Raw genomic sequence first — 26,108 nt, forward strand, 5'->3', positions numbered from 1 at the left:
TAAGATTTGGGGTTAGATTAGGTCCAACTGGTCTTGCTGCCTTTGGTAGCTGTGATGTTAAATAATTGCTACTGATTGCTTTCAATAAATGGTCTAAGGATAGGGTTTTCTCATAGAGCAAGTTAAGTCAGATAAAATAAAGACAAGACTTGGGAATGGAGCTTTACAGGCAGATTTCAGACACTACTCTGGGGATGAGACTTTTGGGGAACTCCAAACCTGTTCTGCCTCTCCTTCCTACAGTGGTTGCTGCACTGATGGTTTTCACAGCTACTGTAGTTGTGCATCTGTTGGTTTTCAAGGCTACAGTGGAGCCGGAGAGGGAGAATGGGAATAGGACAAGTTAAAAAGGCACAAAATTTATAATTTTTACTGATATTCAGCTGTTTTTCTTGAATAGGTGCTCCTAGGAATGTTGCAAGCTTTTGTTAATTTTAAGGGTTTGGAAAAAGTTGATTTTGACTATTTTTGCCAGTGTTTTTATTGCTTTGGTGGAGGAAGAGATTTTCAGAGGCCCTTCCTATAAAATTGTTTTAAGAGTACTTTTTAAACATAGGATGGGGAGAAGGTAATATTACCTGAAACTAGTGACCTGAGGGGACTTTGAGGAAAGGTGAGCTGATTATTATTTTTTAATACAAATTATGTATTACTTGTATATTTTGTAATATATTTATAAAGATATATAATGTACATACATCATTTAATACAAATTATTGTGTTACCCAAAGACGATTATTTGGAATAAAATACAAATAAGATTATATTCCAGATGGGATTTCCTTTAGAAGTTTAGATGCTTAGGGGAGTTGTACTGAATAGGAAAGTGAGAAGAAGTTCTCTCAGAAGTTCTCTTTTTCTCTTTCATTTTTCCATTTTAGGTGTACAGAGCCAATGGACCAGATGGAGCCATTGGCAGAGGCCAGAGAATCCACCTGCAGTTATGGGACACAGCAGGGCAGGAGAGGTATGAGATCTTCACTTACGTGCTCCTTACTGGAGGAAAGGGGAAAAACAGCTGCGCTCTTCACACAGTGACCTGAGCAGGAAAAGGCCAGCTGATTAGTTGATTTGCACCTGGATAAGACGTGCTGCCAAATTAGCAGGAAATGTATCAGTCTGAGCTGATAATGGTGGCTTTATTTCGTACAAGGTCAAAGGAAAAATGGATCCTTTTCAAAATGGACCCTTTTACTTATGGACTTTTTTCTTTTTCTTCCACCCTTTTTTTTAGATCTGTATACTTTTCTCCATTTGCTTTTGCTGTTTACTCAACCACAAAGAAAGCTGTAGAGTTGTATGCGTTATTCTTACCTGATTGTTGAAACCTAGTAGAAAATCTCATTGGAATTAATTTATATGGTCAGAGGTTGCATGACAAAAATGTGACATGAAATCTTCATATGAAGTTACTTTTTACAAATTGCAGTATAGTTGATTTACAGTGTTGTGTTAATTTCTGCTGTATGGTAAAGTGATTCAGTTATACAAATATATACATTCTCTTTTATGTTCTTTTCCATTATGGTTTATCACAGGATATTGAATATAGTTCTCTGTGCTATATAATAGAACCTTGTTGTTTATAATAGTTTGCATCTGCTAATCCCAAACTCCCAATTCATCCCTCCCCCACCCCTCTCCCCCCTTGGCAACCACAAGTCTGTTTGAAGTTGCTTTTAGTTAGCTATAGCCATGTTATCTCTCACAATTTCCTTGAAGGATTTTGTTTGTTTAACTTTTTATCATGGGAAACTCCGAGTATATGCAGAAGTAGAGAGGACAGTACAGTGAACTCAGGTACTAATTCCCTGGTTTCAACAGCCATCAAGTTGTGGCCCATCGTATTTCACGTATATTCCTCACCTTTTCCCACCACCCCCACCGCCCAATTATTTTGAAGCAAATCCCAAATAGCAAATTATTTCATTCGTAACTATTTTGGTACGTATCTCTGAAAGATAAGTACTCTTTTTGTAAAAACATGGATTAGAAATAATTGAGAAAACTTAAAAGAGTGGATTAGATGACAGATTTGTACCAGTATTTTCTTCCCTGGAGCCTTTGCCCGTCAGTTGCAGGCTTTGCATAAAAGCAAAATAAGAGAAAACCTGCTACTAGAGGGGGAGAGAGAGGGGAGAGAGCAGGATAAATCCTTGGTGGAGAGAGTACCAAGAAAGGGGAGACTGAGGCGATACTATCCCCACCTTAAAGCCAAAGAAATGGTTCTCAGAGATAAGAGATTTCTTTAGAGACTGAACATTAAAAGGTCATGGAACACATTGTGATGTTCAATCAAGTCAAGCTTTCACAGGACAAAGAAGACAAACACAGCAAGCACCGTTGCTTTTGGCCTATTTAACTCTTAACTGTACAATAAATTCTGGGCTGAGACCAGGGAATCACGAGCTGGTTCTTGTCATCCCTGTCCAGCAGGCTGGGTTTTTAAATCACATGGCCTATTAACACATAAACTTTTATCAGTCAGATAAATAACTGTAATGTACATGTTTGGAATAGCATCATCTAACTTATTTAAAATTTTTTAAAAGTTTACACAGGTGGTCTTTATTTTAAAAGAAAATTGCACGTTTAACTTTGGATAATTGTTGGCATTTTCGAAAGTCTAGATTTGTTTTCACATATTCTTTCTTGCTCTAGATAACTACTTACTATATTTTGTATGCTATCCAATATCATTGATTATGTACATAATTCTACACTGTTGAAATTATCTATTAATGTAATACAGTAAATCTTGCACAAATAAGATTTATGCATGTATAATGTGCATATATAATGTGAAGTTACTAGAAACAGCGGCATGTTATTAAACATCTAACTTGTTTTTGATGAACTGTTGTAAGAGGCTGAGGGCACTGCTGGTGGCTTTATCTCTCAAGAGTGGGGCCATGGTTTAGGTGACCAATCTGCTCTATGTTCCCAGGTTCCGCAGCTTGACAACCGCATTCTTCAGAGATGCTATGGGGTTTCTTCTGCTTTTTGATCTGACAAATGAGCAAAGCTTCCTCAGTGTCAGAAACTGGATAAGTAAGTGTTAATAGTCTCCCTGCCTCTTGCTTCCCACTCCCTGCAATAAAATCCCTTTTATATTCTACTTCTTTTGTAAGTTGTTCTGTAAGAGCTCCTAGTGCTGTTTAAGATGCTGTTTAAAGGAGCAAGGCTCTTAGTTTAGGGGTGAAGATAACTGAAATACTCTGCTTTCACTAGTCATGCTCACTTTCATTTGTTGAGTGCATCGTGCACTCTAGATACAAGGAGTGCTTTCTATGTAATCTCTTCATCAGTCTTTTCCACAAAGGGGACTCTCATCTGCATTTTATAGATGAGGAAATAGAAGCCTAGAGAAGTGCTATCAGGTATTTTACCATCCCAGGTTTTAAAACATATATTACATTGACCCTTTTGAAAGCTTAATGGACCCTACCCCTGGCTCCATGTCTCTTCTGTATTTAGAGACCCCTTTCTACTTTTAGGGCCAGAGCATTTACCAGGAAGATCCCATCATAGAAACCTCTAGAACTGCATTGGCCAGAGTGGTCCCCAGCAATATATATATGAACCTGCATTTTGGCTCTTTGGAGACAGCCTAATCTCTTACATGATTGGTTATAGTAGCCATTTAAAATACTGCTACTTGACCAAATGTATCATTTTCTTGCCTTGCAAATGTACATTTTCCTCTGTTGGTTGTATTAGTGTTACCTTAGAGAATCTATTGAGAGGGCTGTGATGTTAAATTCTTAACATCCACATCTTTAAAGTGAAAACACTTATTTCGAAACACCCACTACTTAAGAATTTGGAGTTTCTGTATTATGAAAGGGTAATGGGCTGTGGTTTTTATAGTAGAAAACCTTATTTTAAAAAATGAGGGACCTCCCTGGTGGTGCAGTGGTTAAGAATCCGCCTGCCAATGCAGGTGACACAGGTTCACGCCCTGGTCCAGGAAGATCCCACATGCCGCGGAGCACCTAAGCCCTTGCACCGCAACTACTGAGCCCACATGCCACACTACTGAAGCCCGTGAGCCTAGAGCCCATGTTCCACAACAAAAGAAGCCACCGCAATGAGAAGCCTGTGCACCACAACGAAGAGTAGCCCCCGCTCGCCGCAACTAGAGAAAGCCCGCGCGCAGCAACGAAGACCAAGCACAGCCAAAAATAAATAATTTTTAAAAATAAAAAAAAGTGTTTTTAAATAAGTAATTTATTAGTGCCTTGTGGTTTTCAAAGCATTTTCACATAGTTTGTGTCTGATCCCCACGTGCCGCCTGTGAGCAGATGCAGGGAGGTGGTGTGTCCTAATTTTAGGATGAAGATGCTGAGCCTCACAGAGTAACAGACTTGTCCAATGACATGGAGCTTATGGCTTTTGATTCAGTGGCCTTTTTCCCCCCTTGATTCAGTGGCCCTTTATGTTCTTTCTCAACTAAGTTGATCACTAAGAGTTGAAGAGCTATTTAATACTTTAAATATAGGCTCCCCAATTTAGTCATGTTTACTGGGCTTCACTTCGTTAAATGCCTGCCTGAGTCACACACCCTTACAATTGAAGGGTGGTGGCTATTTCTAATCTCTTATCCTCATTCCTTGCTCATCATTCTCGCCTCTGCATCATCGGAACAAATTCTGGGGCTTTCTTAAGTCAAGCACTTTAAAAGGATTGTTGTTAGAGATGGGCTCATAGAATCTTAGCATCGAAAGAGCATCAACCCACCTATTTTTCACTGGCAGAAACTGAAACCCTGGACAAGATAAGTCTTGTCCATTTGGGCTTTATGGCTAGTTGGATGAAGAACAAAATCATGTGAAATTATGTGTATGTATGTATTATTTTATATTTTCCTTATAGTGTAAAAGAATTCTTTTTGCCCAGTTAGGTAAAGAAAATATGCATATTGGAGATTTCGCATCTTCAATGGAAAGTATTCTCCTCCCTCCAGCCCCATTTTTAAAAAAATGGTATAAGGTTCAGTGTCAGAGGTGGTAATAGCAAATCTTAATTAGGAATAAAAATTTGTTAATTATCTATACATTTTATTTTTCCTCTTCCTGTTAGTATTTTGACTATTAGAGGGATCATTCATTTCTTCTTTTTTTTGGTCAAATTAAAAAATATATATATATATATATATACACACTAATGGTGATAAAAGAACAGAGGCAGTGTTGCATTGAGCAGGTAGCTGAGTCCTGGGCACTGAAGGCCCAGGGGGAGGAAGCAAGTCTGCCCCCTCCCTTTGCTTCTCTAGAGCTGCATTGCAGTCCCTTCTCCCTTGACCCAAGATCTGTCCATGCCATCTTGGGCAAGGGGTAAGAGTCCCAAGGTGATCCCTGCTGAGTTTAGGAGACTGAATAGAGAGCTGTGTCCTCTGGGCCTGAATTTGAAATCTGAGAGCAATCAGATAGTTTTTATCACTCACCTGTCTTTCTGGAGCTTGTAGGAGGAGCCAGTCATGCCCACAGGCAGCGTGTTTTGTAGGGAAACTCTAAAGCAGCCTATATTTCTAAACTTTTCTTCTGTAGCCTCACATAAATGGGACAAGAGCCCAGCAGGTATATTTTTAACGTATTTTTGCCTTTATATTTTTATTCCGTTATTCCCTCTGTCTGAAAAGCCCTCCTCACACCCACTCCCATTTCCTTAAAAAGTTGAGTTTTACTTTTTCTTTAAAATATAGCAAAATATGGCCTCCATGAAATTTTCTGTGATAACTTTGTTGGATTAAATTCTTTCTCTCCTCTTAACTCCTATTACCTTTTGTACTACTTACAGGGTCCGTATCACATACCACCTCTAGTTGTAGTTATTTATGTATGTGCTTTTTTCCTTGGTGAGATTTTTTTAAAAGGATTAATCAATTTACTTAAAAAATATTTTTTATTTGGCTGTGCCGGGTCTTAGTTGAGGCATGTAGGATCCTTAGTTGCAGCACGCGAACTCTTAGTTGCGGCATGTGGGATCTATTTTCCCTGACCAGGGATCGAACCCGGGCCCATTGCATTGGGAGCACAGAGTCTTTAGCCACTGGACCACCAGGGACGTCCGTAATTTACCTTTTTTTCTTTTGTGGCTGTGTTGGGTCCTCATTACTGCGCACGGGCTTTCTCTAGTTGCAGTGAGTGGGGGCTACTCTTCGTTGCAGTGCGTGGGCTTCTCATTGCGGTGGCTTCTCTTGTTGTGGAGCACAGGCTCTAGGCACACAGGCTTCAGTAGTTGCAGCACGTGGGCCTCAGTACATGGGCTTCAGTAGTTACAGTGCCTGGGCTCAGTAGTTGTGGCACGTGGGCTCAGTAGTTGTGGCTCGTGGGCTGTAGAGTGCAGGCTCAGTAGTTGTGGCACACAGGCTTAGTTGCTCCACAGCATGTGGGATCTTACTGGACCAGGGATCGAACCCACGGTAAGTAATTCACAGATTTTGTAGAAAAGTTGGGAAAAAAGAAAAATTATCAGTTATCGTACTTCCCAGACTCCTCAAAGTAAATACTATTAAACATTACTACTGGTAATACACAGCAGCTCTAAATTCTTTATTATATTAACTTAATGATTGTCAAGTGCAAGCATGCATCTAGATCCCCCCAGAGGGCTTGTTAAAACACAGATTCCAGGCCTGAAACCCAGCCTTCCTGATTCAGTAGATCTGGGGTGGTACCTGAGAATTTGCATTTCTAACAAGTTCCCAGGTGATGGTTAGGCTGCTGGTCCATGGACCTTACCTGAAGAGTTGCTGAATTAACTCATTTAATCCTCACCTAAACCCTATGAAGTAAGTACCGTCATTATCACCATTTACAGATGGGGAAACTGAGGCACAGAATGGCCACATAACTTCCTCAAGGCCACACAGCTAGTAAATGGCAGAGCCAGGATTCAACCTTAGACACCCTGAGTCCTGAGTTCATGCTCATAACCATGACACTGAATAGACATGGTGTTAACAGAGCACAGAGTCTCTCTGGAGACGAGAAAGGTTTCACAGTAGAGGTAACTGAGAGGCAAGTCTTAAAGGAAGGGTTGGGATTCCTTGAAGGAAGGTTGTATTTGGGTATTCAAGGGTGTGGGGACAGCATGTGTAACAGCCTGGAGGAAAGAAAGGTCTCGGCTGTTGTTGGAAATGGTACACAGTTTGGTCTTGCCTGTATGGGTCTTGTTTCCCCTAACTGTCCCTTGAGGGCAAAGGTCAGTGCCCTGAATTCTACACCAAGTATCAGGCCTCCCTTATTGCTCAGTAAATACTTGCCGATTTGACTTTCTCCTGATAAGATATAGCGAACATGACTTTATAATGAGGAACTAAAATGTCAACACTTTTCTGGTTAACCATGATAAAAAATAAATTAAGCCACACATTTTTGAGGATATCTTATTGTGCAAGTTTGGGTTGCTTTCATTTCATTGTGGAGTGTGATGAGGAAGAAATAAGGCTTTATTTTCCTTCTTTGGGAGATTAAGCTCTTTAGCTTAGTTGAATTTCCCTTGATTTAACTGCTATTAAAAATTATTGCCTATTTACAGGTTTTCAGGTGAAAAGAAATAGCAGCTATGGAGTAAGAATTGTAGTCTCCTGCTTCTTGGTTCTGGTGACAGAATCATTTACTACTTATTCTGGGTTTTCTGTCTTCATTTGATCCTATATTTTGTTTGTTTTAGATAAATTGATTCTGCCTTAGGATAATAGGAAAATGTGAATAACATTTCAGATGGAAATAGGTTAGTTTATAGAAAGACAATTTGTTTTAAAATGTCATTGCTATGGAGAGAAAATATATGACAAACAGAGCTTTAAGATTAGCCATAAGCACTAGTAAATCCTCCAAGTTTTTTTTTTTCAAATGGCCTTCATAAGAAAGACAGCTATGTTGTATGTGTATGCATGTGTGTGTGTGTGTGTGTGTGTGTGTACATAACTTTTGGAGAGAGAACAAATTCTCCCATTCCTCTCCGATATAAATAAGCTGGGGTATGTGCATAAGGGTAGGATTAGTTTTACATCTCTGCCCCATCCATTTAGTTTTATAGCTTAGGGTCTTGGTGCTTTGAAAGAATTATATCAGTTCCTTATATCTGTGTATCCATTTACAGTTTCAAAGCACTTTTGCATGTATTCTCCACTGATCATAGACTTACATTACTTACCTATAATAAATTTTCTTATATTAATAGGCCAGCTACAAATGCATGCATATTGTGAAAACCCAGATATAGTGTTATGTGGAAATAAGAGTGATCTGGAAGACCAAAGAGTAGTAAAAGAGGAAGAAGCCAGAGGACTTGCAGAGAAGTATGGGTGAGTATTTTTGTGGAGGAATCTACAGGGCAAGTTTCCAATGCAAACATTTGCATATGAATGGATAACAAAAAGGGCAAAAGCAAAAAATTGAAACACTCAGATGTAGCCCTTGGGGGGAGGTGTCAAATACCTACTTTGCATATTAATATTATATGATATGGGAACCATAGCAACAGCAGTGGGCGAGGGCCCTCATTCAGTGCTTCAGTACCGTTTTTCTCAGTCTCTTAGTGTTTGAAGAAAGACAGCTTTGAGGTCAAATGCCCTAACTATGTAAGGCCTCCTTTCCAAGATGCAGGTAAGAGACACCCAGGGTAAGGAAATTCTCTATATTCAGCGAGGAAATTTCAAAGCCAGTTCCTATGCTGCTGTAGAGAGCTCCCGCAGACAAGAAGGCCTTATTGGCTTTGGAATACCTGTGCTGGGAGAGGACTGTGAAGATCCCCTTTGGTTTAAGCTGTGTTTTTGTGCTGGAGAATCAACTAAATACTGTCTTCCTCCTTTAGCTCAGGGAATAGGTTCGTAGTAGCAGCAGCATTAACTGGACATGAGAGAAGGGGTCAGCCGCTGCTAATTAAGGTGTCTGGGGCACGTCTACAAAACAATTCGTGCTTTACTTTCTTTCTGCCTCTAATATAATGAGAATGCAAATGTGTATGTATTAATTACCCTTAATATAAGTGGGAGGCAGCAAGTAGGGTAGAGAAGGAAGGGGAGAGAGAGAGAGAGAGAGAGAGAGAGAGATATGGTGTGGGGTGTCAGTAGGCTGTGTGTAGGGGCGTTACCACGCTGGCGGCCTCTGTTAGGCAGGCCCGAGGAGGCCCTTTCCCTTTTCTTTGTGTGACCCCTGCTTTGTTCTTCCTTGGGCTGATTGAGTTCGGAAAACACTCAACAATGGGGTTCAAACCGGGGGTGGGGGGGAGTGGAAGGCCCGGTGGGAAGGAGCCAGAGTTTGGAGAGCTTTGAACACCAGGTAAGAAGAGTGGACTTGATCTCCCGGGACACAGGAAGTTGCCGAAAGCCTTCAAACGTGGAGGGCTGTTATGAGTACTTTCCCAGGTCAGTCTGGGGATGACGAGTGGGGTGAAGTGGAGAGCTGTCGGGCAGCCTTTGTAAAGTGTTGCTTTGTGTCTGACTCTGGAGCCCACAGGGCAGGCAGTCAGAGGGAAAGATGGATTTGAAGTGGCAGAGAGCCAGAACCAGCTGGGACCCGTAATCATGGACTGAAACTTGTATCAGTTCTTATGGCTTCTGACCTGGATGGTGTGGGTGTCCTACAGAAGCCAAGACCCTTTGCCACAGAGCTAAACACACACACCTGGCCCAGGAGTTGGAGAAGCTGAAGGAGGATCTAGGGGAAGGTGGAAAGGGGGCAGGTCTGGTCACTGGTCTGTGCCAACGAGATGAGCTAGTGGAGAAGCGTCGATGTATGAGCAGAATGGCTGCTCCTTCACTTCCGCCCTCTGCATCCCCCCCGCTGCATCTCTCTGTGGTCCACCCTGACTGGGAAGGGAATTCTGGGAAGTGTTGTGCAATCTAGCCAAGCTGACAGATTGCAAAGCCACCACAGGTAGGGAGTGGGGGCCGGGCACTGGTATCTTTTAAAAGCTCTCCATGTGATTTTTGTGAGCAGAGGTTGAGAACCTCTGACAGAGGTGATTCTGAAATGGAGGCTGACAGAGCCCTGCAGGCGATTCTGATCACCTGATATGTCCCCTCCTCTCATGAGAGGCACTTTGTGTAAAGTAGTGGAAGGAAAGAGGGAGGGATCAAATATCATGGAGGATTCTGTAGTGTTGAAGCTGGGCGCTGTGTTGCAAGGGGGTGAGGAGGAAGTAAGTGATGAAGCAACGGAAACTGTGGACCATGCTTTTGAGAAGTGTGTTTGCAAAGACCAAAAAAAAAAAAAAAAATAGGGCAGCTAGGGGAGTTAGCTGGATCAAAGAAGCACATTGTCAAGCTTTGTGGGGGAGTCTGGATTGATTTCTTATCCCTCTGGCCTTCTTCAGCCCTTTGCTTGTTTCCTCTGGGCAGGTTCTTAGGATCCCATCTCCTGCCTGGTATGAAAGAGCCTGGCATTGCTTTCTGACTATATGGGGGCTCTGGGGATAACAGGGATTGTCTTCCCTCTGTGCCCAGGTTGGAAGATCTGGGGAGTATTTCATAAGAGGGACTCAATGTAAAGTTTCTGAGCTGAGTTAAAATAAGGAGAGGAGAGATTAGCAGATAAGATAATTGAAATTATTGAAGAATGGAAAGGGGTGGAAACGGACATCCCTCAGGATTTAGGAAGCATAAAATAGAGTTCTGTAGGCTGTTTGGCAGAGGAAGGTGTAAAGGGGAAATTTGGTTCACATGCGCTTCACAAATTTGAACAAATAAGTTTAATGATTATTTTCACAGAAATCTTTTTTTCACTTTTAATAATCGTAATATTTTCATTGGTTGCACATGCACTAGAGGACTATGTTGGTTAGTCCATCTATGTGCTAACACTCAGAAAACAGTAGTTTACGGCATATCTTCATATCTTTTGTATGTTGTCTGATAAATTTGCATTTTTTGTTACTATCATATTGCCTTCTCTCCTCAGTTCATAAAAATGGGTCATTGGTTCACAGGTGGTTCTCTGAAATATACATGCATTTGGAGAGTGAAAGACTATGTCTCAGAAAAACTTTGCAAACCTAATAAAAACATGTTACAGTGCAAATATGGAACATAAATCTGTGTCTGCTGGGACAAGTAAATCTGAGAATGAGGGCTTCATGCAGCAGCCCAAAATAGAAAGGGTGAATTGGATGCATGATGATGAATATTCAAAAAATTAGTTTTAGTAGACTAAGAATCCCTTCACCCCTAGTTACCTTTTTTTTTTTTTTTTTTTTTTTTGCTATAAAACGTGGTTAAATTGTAATGTGAAGCTCTTAGGTCACTTCCTAACACAACAAAGCGATGTGCCCCGTAAAGCAGTCGAGTTTTTTAGAACAACTACAAAATAATGCTTTCTAGTATGTAATATTGAATAATATTGTCAATGAAATCGGAGAAGAGAGCAAAACAGAGGGTTATTCAAATTTGTACTTCTGCCAGTCAAAACTATTATAGTTCACACTGTTGCTGAAATACTTTTAAAAATAGCTACAAAGTCAGTGACAAATATATTAAAAGAGAAAGCAGAATGCAACATTGACAACATTCGTCTTTTAGATGATACCGTTGAATCTCAGACTTTAGTGTGCTCCAGCTTCACCTGAACGCTGTCCCACTGAGTTTCTCATTTAGTACGTCTGGGATGAAGCCCCACATTTTACATTTCTAGCTGATTCCTAGGTGCTGCTGCTGTTAGTGATTGAGGATAACACTTTGAGACCCACCTGTGTAGATGTCAAGTTACTATGAGCTGTGCATGCTGGCAGATATTTTCCTTGACAGCAGAGCTGGACAAGATCATTATGCACAGAATATGAAGCAGGTGTGTACTTGTGCCATGCTTGGAGAAGGGAAATGTGCTCAATGACTTAACATCGGAAAATCCATGCTAAATCCAGGAGGATTTTTTCTCTTGCACAGTTAATGATATCAGCTTTGATACAGACTGGGCAGGGACACTGGGATTGGTACCAAAGGAGCACCAGCCACAACTGGGTGGGAAAGGACTTTATTGTGAGTGAAAATGGTTGCATCTAAGCATCCTTCTACCCTCTTTATTCACAGAAGATAGTTGGTGGTCAATATAAGCCTTTTGTTTTTGATTCAGGGTCGAGGGAAATAGAGAACATTATGAATATGATGAAAGTATGATAATTGAAAGTATGTATTTCACATGTGCTGTGCAAAGAAAGAGTCAGCAAATTTTTAAAAAATGAGATATAATTGATATATAACATTGTATTCGTTTTAGGTATACAACTTAATGATTTGATTTATGTATATATTGTGATATGATCACCACAGTAAGTTTAGTTAACATCCATCACCACATGTAGTTACAATTTTATTTTCCTTTTTTTTTTTTTTCTGGCCACACCTGGTAGCGTGTGGGACCTTAGTTCCCAGACCAGGGGTGGAACCCGTGCCCCCTGCAGTGGAAGTGCAGAGTCTTAACCACAGGACCACCAGGAAAGTCCCATGTAGTTACAGTTTTTTTTTCTTGTGATGAGAGCTTTTAAGATCTATTCTTAGGGGCAGCAAATATAAGACAACTTTGTTCCCCCACTGGAGACTGCTGGCTAGTGATGAGAAGGGTGCTCAAGAGTTTCTTGAATGAAAGATGTGTTAAAAACATTGATTTACAACATTAGTAATACGAGTACAGACCATTTCTGGGATTTCAAGTGGCTTAGCTCAGCATACTGCTGTCAGTGTCTTATCTAGTCTGAACTAGATGAAATGTATGAATAGCTTGATCTCTAATAGTTTTTTATTCTTTGAAAATTTGTGGACATCCGACCCTTATTCAAGAAATAAATTAATGCCGTATCATTGGGCACATTTTAAAACCACACACATAAGCTGCAACTAAACAGATAAGGCTGATTTCCAGAGCCCCAAAGACTCAGTAGAGGACCTGAATTTCATTTGGGCACAGTCTCCCAGGCTGAAACAGTTTATACCCTCACTGTTTCCTGTAAATGCTTGTTCATTTACCAGCCAACAGGCCATGAGGAGCAGTGAGACTTGCTTCTTACCTTAGTGAAAAATATCTTCATAATTTCTGGACCCACACGTGAGCCAAATATCTAGAACCATTGGACAGAATCACCAAATAACACTTGCTTTCATTCCTGGGATCTAAGCTCTTCTAGTGTTGTAGAAATAAGTCATGGAAAAGAAAACATCTAAAAATGTGGGTCCTAACCTATGACATGAGCTGGATATAGGTGTCTCGGTGAAAAGCTGTAAATGATAATGCCCACCCTAATTTTCGTTTTGCGCATTATTTTTTAATTTAGAAATTTGTGATTTATCAAGTTATTAAAAGCACATCAAAATTTGTATTCTGCATGTGTTCCAAAAGGTCATTAAGTGCTCGTTTACAGATTGATATCAATTAGCTGCACATGATTTTTTCAAATGTTTGGCGGTACTGCTCCCTAGTCATGCTGCTCTAGCAGCACCATGTGGCGAGAAGGAACAACACACCTGTCTCCATGCTTAAAAGGGGGACAATTGATCCTCTTGAATTTAAGCTAAGATTACTAAATTTTTGCCTAGAAAGTTTTAGGAAAAGCAGAATATTATTTTTAGAGAAGAAGAGAACCCCATTAGATGAACACTGATTGAGCACTTGCGGATGCTAGGCTTGTGTTAAGCCCTTTACGTATATTATCTTATTGCCTCCTTATCAAGACCCCATGAAGCACTGTTAACACCTCTTTACAGACGCGGAGAACTGTTCAGATAAAGTAGCCCGAATGCCTTCTAAAAGTGAGCATCAGGAAGATACGGACATAAAAATATGACTGACTCCATCCACTAGACTTCCTATGCCCTTAGGACAAGCTGAGCAAGTCCAATTTTCACATGTGAGCACAAGGCATATTTCTGTGTCTGGGGCATCATTTTATGCTGGAACAGAAGTCTTAATTCAGGGTCTTTGATGTGCATCTCATCTAGTTTGCTTTTCGTCTGGCAGCTCAAAGAACTGAGAGTAGAGAGGAGTGATCTCTAGCATTCATTTATTCCTATAGAAACAAAAACCGTGTTGCCCCAATTGCTCAGAAGACTCTGAATAATTAGTCAAAAGATTTTAAGGCTGTTAACCTGACTCCTGGTCACATCACCTGAAGATTCACAAATGGCCAGTAAATATATTTTTAGTTTGTTACTAGAATTTGAATTATAACTCTAAACTATATCTCATTAATACTGTACCTATTTTAATATGAGTGACTTAAAAATGTACACCTTCACTCCTATACCCTGAAATTATACCAATTAAATATTTGCTGAAGTTAGTAAATAGAGAATAGCTCATAGTTCTGCTAGAGGCACCAGTCATTTATACTTCAGTACTGATCAGTAAAGTAAGATCCATTTTCTCTCAGCATTTAGTGATGATCACTTCGGGGCAGTAAGGAACCTCTTATGGTTTGACAGGGACTGGAGGGAGACAAATGCTTTGAAGCATGAAACATTTTGGCTAGGACAGATCTGAGTGAGCCATCTCTGACGTAGGGAAGCATGGTTCAGTTTACCAGAATTTAGGGCAGGATTGTATATCAGCTACATTGTGGATTAAATCAATGCTTATGGGCTAGTCTGGAAATTTAATGTTTGTAATCTTGCTGAGGTCTCTTGGAGCTATGATTTTCCATGATTCAGTGACATTGTTTCTATGTGTCCTAAGATTTAAACAACAAAATTAAAAACAAACTTTTGTAACCTAACCCATTACTGCGTTGGAAATAAGGAATGTTTGTCAATGACACATTTGTCAAAAATTACGCATTTCTAAGTGCTTGAAATGTTAACTCATTTAATCCTTAATAGGAAGATACTGATATTATCTGGTTTTATGGATAAGGCAACTGAGGCACAGATGTAAATAGCTTGCCAGGGCTACACAGTCGGTAAGGAGTCGTACTAGGATTTGAATCCCGGCAGGCAGGCTCCAGAGGTTATGGCTCTTAACTATTCTCCAGACTGTCTGTAACTTCCATGCATAGGTTTTATTATTTTTTAAAAAGTATTTTCAACTGTTCTTTCTCATTTATGCCTTAAAAATTATTGTGAGGTAGTTACCAGGAGCTGAGATGGAAGAAACTATGGAAAATAGAAATAGCTTAATGGAGACCCTGTTGAGGAATTCATTGAGGCTGAGGACTCTATAGCTGGAAGGATATTCTTAATTGACTTGGAGGAAATTTTAAAAGTAAGATGTACACTATTATGACTAGTATTTACAAGAAAGTTTACTGCTCAACTACTTTTTTATTTGTGTATTTCCAATTTCAGCCCATTATTCTCTGAGGGAGAGATGAGTTTTTCAGTTGCTTTTCCATTAAACAATAGCTTTCTGAATGGTGATAGAATGATCAAGCCTTCTCCTTAAGTATAAGAAATGTTCTGCAGATATTAAATGATTCTTCATGGGTATAATTGAGAAAGAGCACGATGAAGAAAACCTAAGTATTTAAATTTTGAGAATTCTTAATCTAAAATGCAGCTCATGTAAAAATGGCAGCATTACAAAGTGTCCCCAGGACTTAGCTCAATCACATAGGTACTTGATAAATAAGTATTTATTCAGTCCCCACAAAGAATGTCTTCTTCAAACTTGGTAAAGAAATACTGCATGTGACCAGGGGGATGGGAAAGATGTATTACCTTCATTTTGTGGCTAAGGCACCAGATGAAGAGGTAGGGAAAAAAGACTGACAGTAACCAAAGAGATATCCGGGCAAGAGGTTTAAAAACTACTGAGATGATGTAATTTGCCCAGTGGACCCTTCTCTGATTAAGATATTTTAGAGCCAGCATATGAAGGGCTATGAACATGGTCATGGTAGAATCAGTGGAGCAACCATGTCCTTCAGAACTCACAGATAGGTAGATAAATCCTCAAATGAAGTGATGGTTCCTCAACCGGCTTTTAAGAGCTATACTCAAACAGGAGAGGATTGTAGAGTCCAGTTGCAAGGCCTGCTACCTCCCATAGGAAGCGAGCAGATAATAAGGCAACATCTTGAGGAAATCATAATGGACAAATAGCCTTCCATCCCTACACATGTGCCCCTAATGTGCTTCTTGGTGACACAGGAAGCAGAACAGTTGTGAAAAGATCTGTAAAAGTAGTAAGAAGGTTAAAACAAATCTGGAAACGCTCTCCTGTGGAAGCTGCTCCTAGCCAGGAAATGAAAGAATAACCAAAGTTGTAATCAGAGTCATTGATGTAGTGTTAACATGCTATGAGAAGACAGGAAAACAAAGACATTCTTCAGGAAAAGTATTGTAATAGAGTTGGATGTTAAAGTCTCTATAAATGTAAGGAGTATTTTACTGAATTCAATTGCAGGGCTCCCAGAGGTGCTAAAACAACTTTCTTTTGTAGATTTTACATCTAAGAGCATTTTTGGTCAGATTCCTTACTAAGTGGTGGGAATGAAATCAACAGTTTGAAGAAAATACAATTTTATCACTATTTTCATGACTTTATTAAGAAGGAGGAAGAACTTGGCAGGTGATTGATTAATCCCCTTGCAAAGACTGACTCTAAGTATGAAAGGTGACCACCATGACAAGACTGACGTCTTAAGAATATGTGAAAAGTAGCCTTACAGTTTTGAAATGATGCTTTGTGAGTTACTAAAAAATTACACCTAACCTCGGGTCCTGGCATAACAAAACAAACATGCTTAAGATCGATAATACCTGAGGAACTCTGAAGTGCTGTGGAATTCAGAATGTCTTCCGGTGTGTGGTCCAGGAATACAGCCTGGAGCTGACAAGTGGCAAAGCCTTTGACAAATACAGCCAGGGACCTCTGAAGTCTCTCTTATATCAGCTTCCCCCCCCCCCCCGCCCCGTATGTATCAAGTGAAACAGAGTTTTCTGTTTTGGAAATCCTCATGCAAGTACGCATATTTGGAACCAGTGGAGCCTATAGTTGAAGTTGGTTACACTAGAAGCAAACCGCTGTGGATTCAAATCCTGGCTTCGCTACTTTCTAGCATAATGAAATTGGGCACGTTGCTTTATCTTTCTGAGCTGCAGTTTAATCATCTGTTAAATGGGAGTAAACACTTCCAGAAGTTTTACGTCTGTTAGGAATTCAGTGTCAATTATTTTATTTTTCACTTTTTAATGTGGCCTGTGTGGCAAAATGCTTTTGTTGCCTTGTATATTTGTATTCTTCCGATTTTTAAGTTGAATTATCAAGAGCAAAAAGGTCACTGTCCTTTCCCTCCACATGTTGTTACCCGAGTTGTCACTGTCTTCCAGAATCCCCTACTTTGAAACTAGCGCTGCCAATGGGACAAACATAAACCAAGCGATTGAGATGCTCCTGGACCTGATAATGAAGCGAATGGAACGGTGTGTGGACAAGTCCTGGATTCCCGAAGGCGTGGTGCGATCCAACGGTCACACCTCTGCAGATCAGTTGAATGAAGAAAAGGAAAAGGGGTCATGTGGCTGTTGAAGAGTCCAGCGAGCTACACAGTAATTCAGGTGGCCCATGTCTGTGACCTTCTCTACGGTGATACACGCATGGCACAGGGAGAAATTAACGGGCATTGTGTACAAACTGCTTCTCACCATCCCAGTTAGACCTATCAGTAGAGCATCCAGTTTTAAAATTACTTTGCTGCAGCTTTGTAAATATTTCTTTAAGATTCAGCCTGAGAGTTAGGAGAAATATTTCACATAGCCCAAAGTGCCTTATAAAACCTTAGCCCATGGCAGTAGATCATTTAAGTAGTCAGGATTTTGTAGCCACAGAACAGTGCATTTATTATGTAGAATGACTGAAGATACTGTCACCTGCCTTACCATAGATAGGCCTGGAGTCTCACATTCAAGATCTTAGACGTAATATCAGTGTTTAATCCAAATTTGAAGACCCTTACTTGCACCCAAGGGACCTTCTAAAATGCCATCTAAACCATTTGAATGTTAAATAAGAATATACACAAATGATGCTTCAATGTCTTTGAGTATTAATTTATGTAAGCATTCTGTTTAAAATGAAATAGGGCAAATTATTGCCCATATCTACAGACCTTGGATAAACTGGATCAAGAAATTGTATGCTCATTGTGACTGTTGCTGGTGGGAAAGGGCTTGGGGGTGAGGCCTGGGGGGGCTTAATGTTGTATAAGCAGCTGAAGGGGGACTTCTGGCTCCCTGCTAGATTCCCGTTGCTCTGAAGGGTTGATTGACGGGCCAGGGAGCTAGATTTTTATGGCTTTCGTTCACTGTGATGTGTGCATTTATACGTGGCCTATGTGCTGACCCCATCTGAACATAGCTGGTGCTTATGCCGAAGTTAGTTGTGATAAGTAAACATTTAGCTTCTTTTTCTTCATATTTATAATGTTGGTCTGGCATCCTCAGGCTGCAGTTTCAATTAGCTTGTGAACGACTCATCTTGTTTTCACCCTCAGTCTCTATATTGTTGATCTTTGCAACTTGTTTTGTTTTGACATTGGTGGAATTGAAGGAATTATCTTATAATTACATAAAATATCTGTTTACTATTTGGTGGAAGATGGATGGTTGTGTTTAAGCAGTTACATTTGTACTCTAGCTCAGTATAAGAAAAATGGAGTGTTCTGTAGCCTGTAGTTTTCCTTGAGATCATGGGCATTTACTGTACTTGTTGGGTCTTTCCAAGGTCATGTACTCTTCCACATTGCCAAAGTGTCTTTTTAGCAAATTAAAGGCGGTTTCAAAATATGCTTCATGGCAGTTGCTTACAAAAATCAAAGGGGAAAATTCTTATTTATTAAAGTAGTTTAAGTAAAGTAGATTAAAATTTCCAAAGAGCTCAATGGCTATTTAGGAAGAAACACCCACCACTCATTATAATTTAAATAAAGAATAAAAATGACTGTATTTTGTGGTGGCAAATGTTTGGCATAACAGTAATTAGAAAAATACAGCTATGATGGAAAGTAATTACCTTTATGATGATTTTCAAACGGCTTTTTGTTGAGCATCTGTCCTGGTTTCTTTTTTTGCCATTGCCCTCCCACCATCCCCTTAAGAAACTTAGCTGTGTTTACTAAGATCTTATATATTTCTATCCGTGAAATGAGGACCTTTTTAAATACTAAGGATTCATTGAGTCCTATGCATTTGAATTGTGTATCCTGGTGAGAAAAAGATCCAGACATTTCAAGGGCAGGGTCATCCTCACAGGCAGTGCCTTCTAAAGTTGCCATAAGACTTAAGTGGAGTAAACGATAATTTTATAGCTACATATCAGGGAACATTTTATATGATTCATTTGTATAGTTAAAAGGAAGACAATATCAGTATGTTCCAACCTATTTAGGAACCAACTGAGAAGTTAGCTACAGATTCCATCGGCCTTAAACGTAATACACAGTTAAACATATACATGATATTGGCACATGCAAGAGCCATCTTTAATTATTGATGTAAATAACCTGTATTCTCTTTGGAAAGCATTTGTTTAAATTTATATTGAAGTACCAATATAAATTTTTGTGTGCGTCAGTGTATTTTCCTATTGACAGGCTTCTGTAAAAGTGAAGTGTATCTTCAGTGAACTGTGTGCCAATTAAGCTTATAATAAAAAAGTGGTTTAATCTGTCAAGTTTGGATGTGAACACAACTTCATTTCCCATCACAATAAAGTTTCAACCAGAAGTCATAATGCTAAAGGAAACCACATTCAGAGACACAAATTCCATTAGGTGCGTGATGAGTGACCAGCCAAGACAACATATTCTGGAGCAGATAATTCAAATTTGTTATCCTCGAACATTTATGGAGCATCTGCAGTGCAGGAAATGTTGTACTAGCTGTCCTCAGGTGAACAAAGCAAGGATGGTAAGGGCGTGAACTAAGACTGGGACTGAGAGATGGGTGCAAGAGGCATTGGGAGTGGTGTGGTACTTGACTGGATGAGGAGGGAATATGTGGGGAAATGGACACTCTTACCTTATTTCCTACCACCACTGTTCACCCCACTTACTCCTCCACAGGCATACGGGCCTCCCTGGAGCGGCCAAGTATGTTCCTGCCTCAGGAATATTTGCTGTTCCCTCTACCTGGAACGCTAGTCTTCCATATATCTGCATGGCTCCCTCTCCCATCCGTTAAGACAGTTCAAATGTCACGTTGTCCAAAAGGACTTTACTGATCACCTTATATAAAATAGCAGTCGGGCTTCCCTGGTGGAGCAGTGGTTGAGAGTCCGCCTGCCGATGCAGGGGACACGGGTTCGTGCCCTGGTCCGGGAAGATCCCACGTGCCGCGGAGCGGCTAGGCCCGTGAGCCATGGCCGCTGAGCCTGCACGTCTGGAGCCTATGCTCCGCAACGGGAGAGGCCGCAACAGCGAGAGGCCCGCGTACCACAAAAAAATAAAATAAAGTATCAGTCACTCCCCCTCATGGCCCCAACCAGATTGTCACCTGCTGCCTTGTTATCCTGCTCTGTTTTTGTACATGTCACTTATTACCACTCAATATATTTGTATGTTTGTCTCCATCCACTAAGATATAAGCTCCATGAGGACAGGGACTTGGGAAGTTTTCTTCAAAATTGTGTTGCCACTACCTGGAAAAGGCCTGGTATACAGTAGGTACTCAAATGGTTATTGGTGGACTGAATAAAGGACTTAAGATGCAGCAGGGTCAAGTGAAAGAGTTTTCAAAACAGGAGTCACGGGCTTTCCTGGTGGCGCAGTGGTTGAGGGTCCGCCTGCCGATGCAGGGGACACGGGTTCGTGCCGCGGTCTGGGAGGATCCCACATGCCGCGGAGCGGCCGGAGCCTGTGCTCCGCAACGGGAGAGGCCACAGCAGTGAGAGGCCCGCGTACCGCAAAAAAAAAAACAAAAAAAAACAGGAGTCACTATTAATGTTCAAAGACAGGAATAGAATTTGAAAGTAACCACTTCAAAAATGTTTAGAAATGCTCTCATATAATAAATCCATATTGGTTTATTATGAGAAATTAGGAAATCTGAGAAGTATATTCTGGTGTTTTGAAGTTGATGTCAAGATAGCTAATAATCTATTGAAGAAATGTTCAATGAGGACTTTTTGGCTGCTCCACGTTGCATGCAGGATCTCAGTTCCCTGACCAGGGATCGGAACGCGTGCCCCCCACAGTGGAAACACAGAGTCCTAACCACTGTACCGCCAGGGAATTCCCAATAAGGAGTTTTTTTTTTTTTTGATTGAACTGTTGTTGATTTACAATATGTGTTAGCAAAGTAATTCTTTGCTAACATTATGCATACATTATATATGTATATGTATAATATACATACGTATATTCTTTTTCAGATTCTCTTCCATTAGAGGTTATTACAAGATATTGAATATAGTTCCCCGTGCTATATAGTAGGTCCTCATTGTTTATTTTATATATAGTAGTGTGTATCTGTTAATCACATACTCCTAATTTATTCCTCCTCCCTCCTTTCCCCTTTGGTAACCATAAGTTTGTTTTCTATGTCTGTGAGTCTGTTTCTGTTTTACAAATAAGTTCACTTGTGTTATTGTTTAGATTCCATATTTAAGTCATATAGTATTTGTCTGCCTGGCTTACTTCCCTTAGTATGATAATCTCTAGGTCCATCCATGTTGCTGCAAATGGCATTATTTCTTTCTTTTTTATGGCTGAGTAATATTCTATCGTATATATATTACCACATCTTCTTTATCCATTTATCTGTCAGTGGAGACTTAGGTTGCTTCCATGTCTTGGCTACTGTAAATAGTGCTGCAATGAACAGTGGAGTGCAAGTATCTTTTCGAATTAGAGTTTTTGTCTTTTCTGGATATATGCCCAGGAGTGGGATTGCTGGGTCATATGGTAGCTCTATTTTTAGTTTTTAAGGAACCTCCATACTGTTCTCCATAGTGGCTGCACTAATTTACATTCCCACCAACAGTGTAGGAGGGTTCTTTTTTTCTCCACACCCTCTCCAGCATTTGTTATTTGTAGACTTTTTGATGATGGCCATTCTGACTGGTGTGAGGTGATAACTCATTGTAGTTCTGATTTTCACTTCTCTAATAAATAGTGATGTTGAGCATCTTTTTATGTGCCTGTTGGCTGTCTATATGTCTTCTTTAGATAAATGTCTCTTCTGATCTTCTGCCCATTTTTGAATTGGGTTGTTTGGGTTTTTTGATATTGAGTTGTAGGAGCTCTGTATATTTTAGAAATGAATCCCTTGTTGGTCACATCATTTACAAATATTTTCTCCCATTATGTAGATTGTCTTTTCATTTTGTTTATGGTTCCCTTTGCTGTGCAAAAGCCTGTAAGTTTGATTAGGTCCCATTTGTTTATTTTTGCACACTAAAGAATGTTTTGCTTGGCTTTTTATAAGCTGGAAAACTCTATATGGTATTTCCAGGTCTTCTATTTTTGGCAATATGGGTGAGTATAGAACTGGAAAACTCTCCCAATATAAAACACTTGATAATGCTGGATAAAATATAATGAACATTTTTTTTAATGAACTCTTGATCTCTTAAGAAAGTAAGGGAAATACCCTGAGACCATCCCTCTTTTTCCACAAAACAGACAACAGCAGCAACAGCAGCAACAACAATGGCAGCAACAGAGGGAACTTACAACAAACTGATACTGAGTGTGGTTTGCTTTTGGTTTGTTTTTTTCCAGCATCAGTAATCTAGGTGCTTGGTTTTAATGGCTACATGCCATCATGGGAGAAAGCTTTGGATCTGTTGGAGGTAGGATACTGGGGTGGAGGGCCCCTACCTCCAAACACACACAAAGCCAGGGCCTGGTCTATGTCTTAATCTTCCCTGAGCATTTATAACCATAAGTATGCTTTTACACAGGTTTGAGGTTCAAGTTTACATTAGCCCCCTTTTCTGGGAATGTCTAAGCCAAAAAATGAACATAAACTAACATAAAGTGATTTGTGGTTGGTAATACCTCTGGATTTCTTGGGAGAAGCAAAGTAAAATCTCTTCAGAGAAAACATTTTCACCCGGAACTTAACAGGATTTTTACAGAAAACACCCTGCTAAGAGTGAGCTCACTATTTAAAATGAAAACCCATTCCTTCCTCACCCCCTTCAGCCCCAAACATGAGCAAGGGCCAGTGAACCAAAATCCAGCAGATAATATAGTTATCAGATGGAGACCATAAAGTAAAGATGTTTAAAATGCTTACAAACATAAAAGGCATAGAAACATCTGGGAAAAGGAGACTTTATTAAAGATACAAGACTGGTTTGAATTTTAGAAAAAGACTTCCATATATGGAAAAATGTAGCTATTGATGTTCAAAATGGAATGGTCAGAAGTTAAATGGCAAGTTTGACAGGTGAAGAGAAAATTGGTGAACTAGAAGGTAGACTGGAGGAAATTATACAGAATTCAGCAGACAGGGATAAGGTATGAGGGAGGTTAAGAGAGATAGAGGAAAGATTAAGGCTCCAACTTATGTCTAATAGGAATTCTAGAAGGAGAAACGGGAGGACATAGAGGAAGAGGAAATATATGAAAAGAAAATAGCTGAGAATTTTTCAGTAATGGTGACATACACCTTCAGATTCAGGAATCATTAAGTCTCAAGCAAGCTAAACAAAAAGAAATAGTATTTCCAAGATTTCAGTTCAGTCTGTTGAACGTGAAATACATGTTTGTTGTTGTTGTTAACCCCTTCCTCTGTATTCCATTATAATAATTGGAAAGAAAAACATTTTCTAAGACTGGCTACTCACCTATTCAACCTAGAGCGAAGCACTGAGTATGCTCATAGGCTGAAGGGAACAGAGTCTCAAATGAAGCCTTAAGGTGTGGGATTAAGAACACAGATAAGGGATAGGGCCCCTGACACTGAAGGTAAGAAGTGAAGCTGGGTTATCATGTTCGTGAGAAAGGCAGGAAATTTCTTCTTGAAGTAAAGGGATAAAACTGAGAGAGTTGGGAAGGAACTGTGTAAAGAGCTTGGGAAGACTGATGAGGCTCTTCTATAATTATTGAGGGGGATGAGAGAGGGAGAAGATCAAACAAAAGTAAAATAATTTTCAGTATCTTGGTTGCCAGTGAAGTGTTGGGAAAATGTTTATTACTGAAATTTCTGATGTGTGCCTTTGTTATTAACATTGTTCTGGAATTGCATGTCAAGTGATTAGCAAAGAAAAATAAATGCAAGTATCAGATAAAAAGAAAACACATGTATTCACAGATTATAACTAGACAAACTGATTCTAAAGTTAAAGAAAAAACTTTAAGGAATAGCTAGAGAAACAAGGAATAAGAAGGCCAAGAAAGGAAGAGGAGGACTGCTGGTAAACCCAGTTATTTAAAAAATTACAATAATTTAAACATTTTGGAACTGTCACATAAATAGATAAATCAGTTGAACAAAGTAGATAGACCCATGGAGAAGTGATATTTTGAATTAGTGGAGGAAGCAATGCCCTTATTCAACCTGTGGTACTGGGGGGAAAAAATGCACCGGAATCCTATGTTATTATTTATACTTAAGCAAATTCCAGATTAGTTGAAAATTCAAATGTGGAAAATGATACTATAAAAATAATAGAGAAAAATATTTGAAAAACAATTTTGAAGAGGGAAATGCAGTTTTAAGCAAAACACCAAATCCAAAACCACAGAAGAAAAGATTAATTTGGATACATACAAATAAGACATTTCTGCACAGAGAAATGCTATAAGCAAAATTTAAAATATTGATAAATTGGGAAACAATTTCTGAAAGAGCAAAGCTCTAAATTTCTTAATATGTAAAATGCTGTTAAAAATCAACAACACAGTAGAAAACTGTGTGAAGGACATAAACAGGCAATTCACAGAAAAAAATAGATGTCAAACATTTGTAAAGATTCCTAACTCCACTCATAATCAAATAAATGCCAGTTAAAATAATAATAAAAAAATTTTTAATCTCAGATTGGCAAAGATCACCTTCGACAAAGACGTCGTGAAGTAGGCATCTTATTTGTTCTTGTTGAGTGTTAATTGGTAAAACCTTTTGGAAGGCATTTAGTATTATCTACCAAATTTTAAGTGTTATAGGCCCAGCAACTCTATACCAATAAACTCTTCTGAAAAAAAAAAATTAGTAAGGATGCTTATTATCTCCCAAAGATAGAAGACAAGATACGAAACAAATTTCCAAACACAGGCAACCAATTAAGATGATACCCTCCTACAACTGCGCTTATGTAACTATGGAAGACAATGTGAAGTATTCACTGATAATAAAATGTGTATTGGATGCCTAATTACGTGCCAGGAACTGTTCTAGGTACTGGGAGTATAGCTGTAAACAAAACGACAAAAATCCTTGCCTTCATGGAGCTCACATCCCATTGAGGGGAGGCAGATAACAGCAAGATGCAGAAAAGGGTGAACAGGATGCTCATCAGTGTTATCAAGAAGAGGGAGTGGAGACACGTACACACAAATGTTTGTCTATGCACAGAAAACCTCTGGTAGGTAATAAAAGGACGTGACTGCTACTGGAGAGGAGGACTGGAGGTCTGGGGAGAGAACTTAAGTTTACTGTGAAGAAAAAAAAATTTTTTTAACCACATATGTATATTTATTAAAAAGCGCGGAGGTGGGGGAGTAAAGGTGGAGACCACCACTACAAGTCTTTAAAACACTGCCGCTTAAGTCCTCCGAACCTGAGGCTCAGCTGCTTCGGTTGCAGCGCGTGGCAGCAGGTTCCCGCCGCGGACATCAGGCAAGTCGGCTTGGGACTGGAATCATGGGCGGGGCTCGGGCCGCAGAGAAATGAGTTCCTGGAGACGAGCCACGTGTGGAGAGCCGTCTTGGGAAAAGCACAAACCAGAAACAGGATATACAAGACGTGAGTAAATGCTGACGTCGTACGACACGGTGGGGAGGAAAACTAGAGGCTCGGACAGCCAGTTCAGAAGCCTGCGTAGAAACGCGCACTTCACCAGCGGGCGGCCGCACTCTGGGCCTGCGCCAAACGGCAGCGCTTTTGCCGGCGTGCCCGCGGGGTGGCGCTGTCACGTCCGGCTAGCTTTCCAGGGGGCCCCCAAGAGCGAAGGACCACCGCCTTTTCCGGGTGGAGAACCGGAAAGAGAATCACTTCCCGTGGCGGG

At 40.0% G+C, this 26,108-nt stretch overlaps 1 protein-coding gene across 5 annotated transcripts in view; it reads left to right on the forward strand.

The window, feature by feature from the left end:
- The window catches only part of RAB27A (RAB27A, member RAS oncogene family), a 73,955-nt gene extending 54,336 nt beyond the window's left edge, over positions 1–19,619 (forward strand). For all 5 annotated transcript variants that reach the window (XM_060294232.2, XM_030878738.3, XM_060294233.2 and 2 more), the window contains 4 exons: positions 882–967; positions 2,948–3,051; positions 8,191–8,314; positions 17,264–19,619. In XM_060294232.2, coding sequence (XP_060150215.1) covers positions 882–967; positions 2,948–3,051; positions 8,191–8,314; positions 17,264–17,462 — 513 coding nt within the window. In that variant the 3' untranslated portion in view covers positions 17,463–19,619. The remainder of the gene's footprint in view (positions 1–881; positions 968–2,947; positions 3,052–8,190; positions 8,315–17,263) is intronic.
- The last annotated feature ends 6,489 nt before the right edge of the window (positions 19,620–26,108 follow it).

This window comes from Globicephala melas, chromosome 2 (assembly GCF_963455315.2).
Source record: "Globicephala melas chromosome 2, mGloMel1.2, whole genome shotgun sequence".
Taxonomy (NCBI): Eukaryota; Metazoa; Chordata; class Mammalia; order Artiodactyla; family Delphinidae; genus Globicephala; species Globicephala melas.